Source organism: Oncorhynchus mykiss, chromosome 3 (genome assembly GCF_057628025.1).
Source record: "Oncorhynchus mykiss isolate SJ-2025 chromosome 3, ASM5762802v1, whole genome shotgun sequence".
Taxonomy (NCBI): Eukaryota; Metazoa; Chordata; class Actinopteri; order Salmoniformes; family Salmonidae; genus Oncorhynchus; species Oncorhynchus mykiss.
In genome coordinates, this window is record NC_143024.1 from 15,170,169 (window position 1) to 15,179,795 (window position 9,627).

The 9,627-nt window shown below is 44.7% G+C and overlaps 1 protein-coding gene across 2 annotated transcripts; it reads left to right on the top strand.

Moving 5' to 3' along the window:
* Positions 1-1,380: 1,380 nt before the first annotated feature.
* On the top strand, positions 1,381-8,851 carry LOC118944821 (zymogen granule membrane protein 16-like). Of its 2 annotated transcripts, none has more exons than XM_090221733.1 (5): positions 1,381-1,525; positions 1,842-1,859; positions 2,006-2,058; positions 7,077-7,245; positions 7,782-8,851. In XM_090221733.1, the coding sequence occupies exons 3-5, from the start codon at positions 2,007-2,009 to the stop codon at positions 8,197-8,199; spliced, it is 639 nt and encodes a 212-aa protein (XP_090077859.1). In that variant the 5' UTR covers positions 1,381-1,525; positions 1,842-1,859; position 2,006; the 3' UTR covers positions 8,200-8,851. The 2 variants fall into 2 exon arrangements, with proteins under 2 accessions (XP_090077859.1, XP_090077854.1); XM_090221728.1 differs by having other exon boundaries at positions 1,408-1,529.
* The last annotated feature ends 776 nt before the right edge of the window (positions 8,852-9,627 follow it).

Sequence of the window (9,627 nt, forward strand, 5' to 3'; positions counted from 1 at the left end):
CTACTATAAATTGGACAGTGCAGTTAGATTAACAAGAATTTAAGCTTTCAGCCGATATAACACACTTATATGTACATAAATGTTTAAAATCCATAATATTCATGATTATTTATTTGAATTGCGCGCCCTCCAGTTTCCCGGAAGTTGTCCTGCTTGTGGGACACCTATCCTTAAGAAGTTTTTAATTAATTTTGAATGTTTAGAATATTATTGAGTATTTTCTAAATATGCACACTTTTCTTTTTGAGGTCACGCCTTTGAAGGAGAAGAGTCACATACAGGTCACATGCATTATTGTAGGTTGTATTTACCACAACAAATGAAAAGATGAGTATGTATGAGTTTATCAGAATACATTTAATATACAGTACATGAGTTCAGCTTGTTATCTTAGCGTTATACAGCAAACAAATGTTTTGTAAGGGAAGCTACCAACTGGGCAAAGACGTCAATTCAACGTCTATTCCACATTGGTTCAACATAATTTCATTGAAATGACGTGGAAACAACGTTGATTCAACCAGTGTGTGCCCAATGGGTAGTTATTGAGATAAATTCATGTTCTTACCCAACTAAAAGAAAATAGATAACTCAACTTACATACACAAAAGTAGTTAATATAGCAATTTTGATTTATTTTGACCTTTATTTTTGATAAATTAGGTCCTACATTATATATTTGTATTAATGTGTTAATTGAACTAACACATATTATGGATAGGTAGTCACAAGTGCCTCGGGTATTTCACCTTGTCATCTGTATACAAACTTTTATTTTATCACTTTGTAACTTCTACTGATATTTATCTGGTCATCTGCAGAAAAATAAATCAGATTGTTTTCCTGTAGTAACATGAACAGGTTGTCAGTGATTTAATGAAGATGTGAGTGTTGTAACAGACTGCAGAAAACGTTGGAAAATAATGGAGACAGAAAATGTAGAATCTCATCTGCCCCTCTAGAATTAAATGGAAAAACATGTTCTGAAACAAATATTCTACAATAAAATACTGTAGATATTTGAGCAAACCAATGAACTAACCATCCTGTTAATGACAAGATCCACACGTCTTTTTCAGCATGTTAATGTTTAAAGGGAAGGAGTTCCTCTTGGTGTAATAAAACAACTGAAGATTGGGAGACTGATTTTGAGCGATTTTCGTACACATTCATACGATGTTGGTATATTATTTTAATTGTTCGGTTGTTAGATTGTATCTTTTTTTGATCCCTATTTCAGAACATTAATTTGTTACAATTCAAAAGAACACAATTATTATTTCCTTATAGTACTTCCTTGATACTCCCTCCCAAAGTAGCCTCGACCAATTAGAAAACAATGTCTGACTTCTCAATAGTGACTGACTAAAGGTGTTCTTTGTCATGCTACTTCCATCTAGAGCTGATGGAATGTTCAGCAGGTATAAATGCAGTTCTTAGAGGAAGCAGTAGACTAGAAGGACCTGGCAGAGACAGAGAGACAAAAAGCTTTCACAGGTTTTGACACACATCTCAAGATAGCACTGTGGGTAACTACACAACTAACTAAATAGAAAATGTGCACTTGTATTTAATGCATAATACTGGTGTGGGAAATGTTATGAAGTTAATACTCATTATCTCTTGGTTCTTGGGCACAAACAATATGCCCTTTGGCCTCTAAATGTAAATGAAATGATCTGACTTTAAAAAAGTTTTACAGTAGCTTAGCACTGCAAGAGTGATTGTAGTAAACAAGAGGAGGTTCAACTTTTTAGAGCTGTTTTATAACATTTCACATTAAGAATGGTTTGTTGTTTGTTACGTCACAATTCAAAAGGTTATTTTCTTTTCCCTCCTAGGAAACACTGACCTGACAGGTAAAATGACTTATTTGTTTTGACAAACTACTATGAAAAACATTATTAACTACATTATTTCAAGTTTTACCATTTAAAGTGAAACGGAATGAGAGTGAAATTGACTGAAATTAAAGGTCTTAAGTGTTGATGCCTCACTTTTGCAGAATGTTCTTAATCCTGGTTGTCACAATGTTCTTGGCTGGCTGCTTGGCTTTGCGTGAGTTATAAAAATACAAATCTGAATTATAATGATTAAATTGTGATGATTAAAGAGGAGGAGAAAAGGTAACCTAACAACGACCAGCAGAGGGAGACAGGGTGAAGGGAAAGGACAGAAACACACAACATGACAATACATGACAGTACCCCCCCACTCACCGAGCGCCTCCTGGCGCACTCGAGGAGGAAACCTGGCGGCAACGGAGGAAATCCTCGATCAGCGCACGGTCCAGCACGTCCCGAGAGGGAACCCAACTCCTCTCCTCAGGACCGTACCCCTCCCAATCAACGAGGTACTGGTGACCACGGCCCCGAGGACGCATGTCCAAAATCCTGCGGACCCTGTAGATGGGTGCGCCCTCGACAAGGATGGGGGGGGGGGGGGGGGAGACGAGCGGGGGCGCGAAGAACGGGCTTAATACCGGAGACATGGAAGACCGGGTGGACGCGACGAAGGTATCGCGGAAGAAGAAGTCGAACTGCGACAGGATTAATGACCCGAGAAATACGGAACGGACCAATGAACCGCGGGGTCAACTTGCGAGAAGCCGTCTTAAGGGGAAGGTTCTGAGTGGAGAGCCAAACTCTCTGACCGCGACAATATCTAGGACTCTTAGTTCTACGCTTATTAGCAGCCCTCACAGTCTGCGTCCTATAACGGCAAAGTGCAGACCTGACCCTCTTCCAGGTGCGCTCGCAACGTTGGACAAAAGCCTGAGCGGAGGGGACGCTGGACTCGGCGAACTGAGATGAGAACAGCGGAGGCTGGTACCCGAGGCTACTCTGAAAAGGAGATAGCCCGGTCGCAGACGAAGGAAGCGAGTTGTGGGCGTATTCTGCCCAGGGGAGCTGTTCTGACCAAGACGCAGGGTTGCGAAAAGAAAGACTGCGTAAGATGCGACCAATAGTCTGATTGGCCCGTTCTGCTTGACCGTTAGACTGGGGGTGAAAGCCGGAAGAGAGACTGACGGAAGCCCCAATCAAACGGCAAAACTCCCTCCAAAATTGAGACGTGAATTGCGGACCTCTGTCCGAAACGACGTCTGACGGAAGGCCATGAATTCTGAAAACATTCTCGATGATGATTTGTGCCGTCTCTTTAGCAGAAGGAAGCTTAGCAAGGGGAATGAAATGAGAGAACCTATCGACAACCATAAGAATAACAGTCTTCCCCGCTGACGAAGGCAGTCCAGTGACAAAATCTAAGGCGATGTGAGACCACGGTCGAGAGGGAATGGGAAGCGGCCTGAGACGGCCGGCAGGAGGGGAGTTACCGGACTTAGTCTGCGCGCAGACCGAACAAGCAGCCACGAAACGACGCGTGTCATGCTCCAGGGTGGGCCACCAAAAACGCTGGCGAATGGAAGCAAGCGTACCCCGAACGCCAGGGTGGCCGGCTAACTTGGCAGAGTGAGCCCACTGAAGAACGGCCAGACGAGTAGGAACGGGAACGAAAAGAAGGTTCCTAGGACAAGCGACGGAGTGTGAGTGAGCGCTTGCTTTACCTGCCTCTCAATTCCCCAGACAGTCAACCCGACAACACGCCCCTCAGGGAGAATCCCCTCGGGGTCAGTGGAGGCTACTGAAGAACTGAAGAGACGAGATAAAGCATCAGGCTTGGTGTTCTTAGAGCCCGGACGATAAGAAATCACGAACTCGAAACGAGCGAAAAACAGCGCCCAACGCGCCTGACGCGCATTAAGTCGTTTGGCAGAACGGATGTACTCAAGGTTCCTATGGTCAGTCCAAACGACAAAAGGAACGGTCGCCCCCTCCAACCACTGTCGCCATTCGCCTAGGGCTAACCGGATGGCGAGCAGTTCGCGGTTTCCCACATCATAGTTACGTTCCGACGGGGACAGGCGATGAGAAAAATACGCGCATGGGTGGACCTTGTCGTCAGAGAGGGAGCGCTGAGAAAGAATGGCTCCCACGCCCACCTCTGACGCGTCAACCTCGACAACGAACTGTCTAGAGACGTCAGGTGTAACAAGGATAGGAGCGGATGTAAAACGATTCTTGAGGAGATCAAAAGCTCCCTGGGCGGAAACGGACCACTTAAAGCACGTCTTGACAGAAGTAAGGGCTGTGAGAGGAGCTGCCACCTGACCGAAATTACGGATGAAACGACGATAGAAGTTCGCCGAGAAAGCGCTGCAGCTCGACGCGTGACTTAGGGGCGGGCCAATCAATGACAGCTTGGACCTTAGCGGGATCCATCTTAATGCCTTCAGCGGAAATAACAGAACCGAGAAATGTGACGGAGGAGGCATGAAAAGTGCACTTCTCAGCCTTCACAAAAAGACAATTCTCTAAAAGGCGCTGGAGGACACGTCGAACGTGCTGAACATGAATCTGGAGTGACGGTGAAAAAATCAGGATATCGTCAAGGTAAACGAAAACAAAGATGTTCAGCATGTCTCTCAGGACATCATTGACTAATGCCTGAAAGACAGCTGGAGCGTTAGCGAGGCCGAAAGGAAGAACCCGGTATTCAAAGTGCCCTAACAGAGTGTTAAACGCCGTCTTCCACTCGTCCCCCTCCCTGATGCACACGAGATGGTAAGCGTTACGAAGGTCCAACTTAGTGAAAAACCTGGCTCCCTGCAGGATCTCGAAGGCTGAGGACATAAGAGGAAGCGGATAACGATTCTTAACTGTTATGTCATTCAGCCCTCGATAATCTATGCAGGGGCGCAGAGACCCGTCCTTCTTCTTGACAAAAAAAAAACCCCGCTCCGGCGGGAGAGGAGGAGGGGACTATGGTACCGGCGTCAAGAGCTACAGACAAATAATCCTCGAGAGCCTTACGTTCGGGAGCCGACAGAGAGTATAGTCTACCCCGGGGGGGAGTGGTTCCCGGAAGGAGATCAATACTACAATCATACGACCGGTGTGGAGGAAGAGAGGTGGCCCTGGACCGACTGAACACCGTGCGCAGATCGTGATATTCCTCCGGCACCCCTGTCAAATCACCAGGCTCCTCCTGTGAAGAAGAGACAGAGGAAACAGGAGGGATAGCAGACATTAAACATTTCACATGACAAGAGACGTTCCAGGAGAGGATAGAATTACTAGACCAATTAATGGAAGGATTATGACAAACTAGCCAGGGATGGCCCAAAACAACAGGTGTAAAAGGTGAACGAAAAATCAAAAAAGAAATGGTTTCGCTATGATTACCAGAAACAGTGAGGGTTAAAGGTAGCGTCTCACGCTGAATCCTGGGGAGAGGACTACCATCCAGGGCGAACAAGGCCGTGGACTCCCTTAACTGTCTGAGAGGAATGTCATGTTCCCGAGCCCAGGTCTCGTCCATAAAACAGCCCTCCGCCCCAGAGTCTATTAAGGCACTGCAGGAAGCTGATGAACCGGTCCAGCGTAGATGGACCGACAAGGTAGTGCAGGATCTTGAAGGAGAGACAGGAGTAGTAGCGCTCACCAGTAGCCCTCCGCTTACTGATGAGCTCTGGCTTTTACTGGACATGAAGTGACAAAATGACCAGCAGAACCGCAATAGAGACAGAGGCGGTTGGTGATTCTCCGTTCCCTCTCCTTAGTCGAGATGCGGATACCTCCCAGCTGCATAGGCTCAGCTCCCGAGCCGGCAGAGGAAGATGGTAGTGATGCGGAGAGGGGGGCAACGGAGAACGCGAGCTCCTTTCCACGAGCTCGGTGACGAAGATCAACCCGTCGCTCAATGCGAATAGCGAGTTCAATCAAGGAATCCACGCTGGAAGGAACCTCCCGGGAGAGAATCTCATCCTTTACCTCTGCGCGGAGACCCTCCAGAAGACGAGCGAGCAAAGCCGGCTCGTTCCAGCCACTGGAGGCAGCAAGAGTGCGAAACTCAATAGAGTAGTCTGTTATGGATCGATTGCCTTGACATAGGGAAGACAGGGCCCTGGAAGCCTCCTCCCCAAAAACAGATCGATCAAAAACCCGTATCATCTCCTCCTTAAAGTCCTGATACTGGTTAGTACACTCAGCCCTTGCCTCCCAGATTGCCGTGCCCCACTCACGAGCCCGTCCAGTAAGGAGAGATATGACGTAGGCGACACGAGCAGTGCTCCTGGCGTAAGTGTTGGGCTGGAGAGAAAACACAATATCACACTGGGTGAGGAACGAGCGGCATTCAGTGGGCTCCCCAGAGTAACACGGCGGGTTATTGATTCTGGGCTCCGGAGATTCGAAAGCCCTGGAAGTGGCCGGTGGATCGAGGCGGAGATGGTGAACCTGTTCTGTGAGGTTGGAGACTTGGGTGGCCAGGGTCTCAACGGCATGTCGAGCAGCAGACAATTCCTGCTCGTGTCTGCCTAGCATCGCTCCCTGGATCTCGACGGCTGAGTGGAGAGGATCCGAAGTCGCTGGGTCCATTCTTGGTCGGATTCTTCTGTTACGGTGAGTGAATGAGGACCCAAAAGCGAATTAACTTAAACAGAGCTTCTTTAATAACCAAACATAGGTAGGCTCAGATAGACCGGCAGATTCCGACAGGACAGGACAAGGTTACAGCAAACATGACGATAGTCTGGTTCAGGCATGAAACACAACAAACAAGAATCCGACAAGGACAGGAACAAAAACAGAGAGAGATATAGGGACCTAATCAGAGGGAAAAAGGGAACAGGTGGGAAACGGGGTGAATGGGTAGTTAGGAGGAGACAAGGCACAGCTGGGGGAAAGAGGAGGAGAAAAGGTAACCTAACAACGACCAGCAGAGGGAGACAGGGTGAAGGGAAAGGACAGAAACACACAACATGACAATACATGACATAAATAATAGCTTTTGTGCTTTCACCAATTTGTCTTTTTCAGTTAGACTTAGGAGTTCTTCTTTGAGACATAAACTGATTGATTAAATCATTGCAGAATGTACTTTAGTTAATTCATCTGCACTTTATTAATAATGTAAAGATCTTTCAGAAATGTGTTGTTAAAAATAAAATGATGTATATATAAATATGTATTATTAATATAGTAAATATAGTAAACATATTGGCCATGTTATTTTAGCCATCAAAGATCCATACTCGTATTCCTCTGAGGTGGGTCAGGGACTTGGCACCCCATTTTCTTCCTATGGTGAGGGGCGCATTACGGGAGTCAGAGTGTGGGAGACCAACAACAACTATTACTACTACTACTACTACTACAACTACAACAGCAACAACTACATCAGTGGGTGAGTAGACCCTGACCCATAAACAGACACCACGACTCAGTCAAACTACACTACCCAACAAACACCACTGACTCAGTCCAACTACACTACCGAACAAACACCACTGACTCAGTCCAACTACACTACCCAACAAACACCACTGACTCAGTCCAACTACACTACCCAACAAACACCACTGACTCAGTCCAAATACACTACCCAACATTCACCACGACTTAGTCCAACTACACTACCCAACATTCCCCACGACTTAGTCCAACTACACTACCCAACATTCACCACGACTCAGTCCAACTACACTACCCAATAGACTTTCGTTCTTTCTTTCTTTCTTTATTTCTTTATGTATTTATGTATTTATTCATTTGTTGTGTTTATTACATATTCAGTACATGACCAAACAATAGTGTTATCGTATCTAACCCAGAGTACAATGTAAAATGTAATTCCTTGATATTCTCTGACGCTACCTGCTGTCTCGGTCTGAATGTGCCTTATCAAAACACAACCAACTTGAAAAGCTTCCTCTGTTTTAGGTTGCAGCTCAGATACGGTAGCAACTGGTCTCCTGTGTTTGGTGGTGAAGGGGGCTTAAAGCAGGAGATTGAGCTGTTTAATGATGAGGCCATCGTTGAGGTGTCTGGGAAGTACAACCCAGCAGACTACATCTGCTACCTGGTGTTAACCACCAACATGGGGCGCACTCTGTCAGCCGGCATGCCCAACCAGGTCTCCTTCAACTTCTACCCAGACAACATGGGCAATGAGCTGAGGCTGCTCAGTGGTCGCATCAATGGTGCCGGGATCACCTCCATCGGAGCCCACTGGGGATTGGTGGACATGGAAGGGGCTGGAAACTCCTCCATCGGAGCCCACTGGGGATTGTTGGACATGGAAGGGGCTGGAAACAGTACTCTGGAAACAGCACTGGAAACAGTAACTCCTATTTTTTAGGGGGAAAAAAGTATGTCTTGCTCTTTGGGATGGTATCCCAGATACAGATTAAGCCTAATCCTGGACTAGTTACTTTCAATGGAGATTCTCCATTCAACATGCTTTTTAGTCCAGGAGTAAACTTAATCTGGGTCCAGGAAACTGACCCTATATGTTGGACGGATGTTTGACATAGACGCTGACAGAACAGTTTTTTATATCACTATCTAATGGATGCTTCATGAGAATTTAAACTGAATTAATTTGAAAGTTTAAAAGTATTTTTGTACTGCTTCAAGTGAGGAATCACCTCAAAAATATTCCAAATTATTCAAAACATTCAAATTCATTCAGTTTCTCATTCTCTCTCCCATCAGATAGTGAAATAAAAAACAGTTCTGTCAGCGTCCATCAGATAGGAATATTCAAACAGTCCTGTCAGCTTGGGTCAACATGCGTTGTTATCACATTTTATCACAATAAAGGAAAGATTCATGTGGGATTTAAAGGATTAATTATATCTTTGATTAATGGAACAATCAAATATTATGGGGAGATAATAGTGTTTCAGGGTGTTTCACCTTCACTATTTTATACACGCTGCTTTTGTTATTTGTTGATCCTTTTCTGCTACATCTGCTTCTGGACATTTTAATAAAAAGCATATCTTTAATCATTATATTTCATTGTATTCCTTTTGATAAGACAATACATACAGTAGTGGCCAAAAGCTACGATAAACTAATCTGTCATCTTAACAAACCCTACCTCAATGGTGTCAATAAGGAACTACATTTATAACAGCAAGACTGTTGAAACGCCTATTCAATAGTAAACAAGGGGAAAAAATGGATAGTTACATATCGGGATATTATTTTCCACGATATATCATGTTGTATCGCATCAACAATATCAAACTATTATTTTTGTGCTAGTTGGCTGTCCCTGCACTAAAACTCTTATTTGTCTTCGTAGACTGTTTTCCTTCACATTTTCATTTTAAATAGGAAGCGCATTTTTGGGGGGCAATTTTACTTCCATTACTTTCTCATGCTTTCTAGTATCTCTGCCACAGACATATAGTGAGCAATGTTTGGAACATCGAATCACAATAAATAACAGTATATAACCACAATAAGTGTAGAATCAGGAGAATCATAATACATATCATACCAACACCATATAATTGTTATAATATGGGGCTGCATAGTGTTTTAGTTAAAGCTAAAGTCTGAGATTTGGGAAGCTGTTCAATGTATAGCTGTATACCAAAACAAGTGGTGGGGAAGGACACCACTTTGTTACGAATCACAGACTGTGTGGATGGTCTAGATTAGACAGTTTGATAGATGGGGTTTATACAGTATATGGATGGTCTAGATTAGACAGTTTGATAGATGGGGTTTATACAGTATATGGATGGTCTAGATTAGACAGTTTGATAGATGG

Excerpts from the sequence above, each read along its gene's own strand:
- LOC118944821 (XM_090221733.1), top strand. The coding sequence starts at position 2,007 with ATGTTCTTAATCCTGGTTGTCACAATGTTCTTGGCTGGCTGCTTGGCT. Across the intron at positions 2,059-7,076 it reads GGCTGGCTGCTTGGCTTTGC|CCATCAAAGATCCATACTCG; the intron begins GTGAGTTATAAA and ends ATGTTATTTTAG. Across the intron at positions 7,246-7,781 it reads AGCAACAACTACATCAGTGG|GTTGCAGCTCAGATACGGTA; the intron begins GTGAGTAGACCC and ends CCTCTGTTTTAG.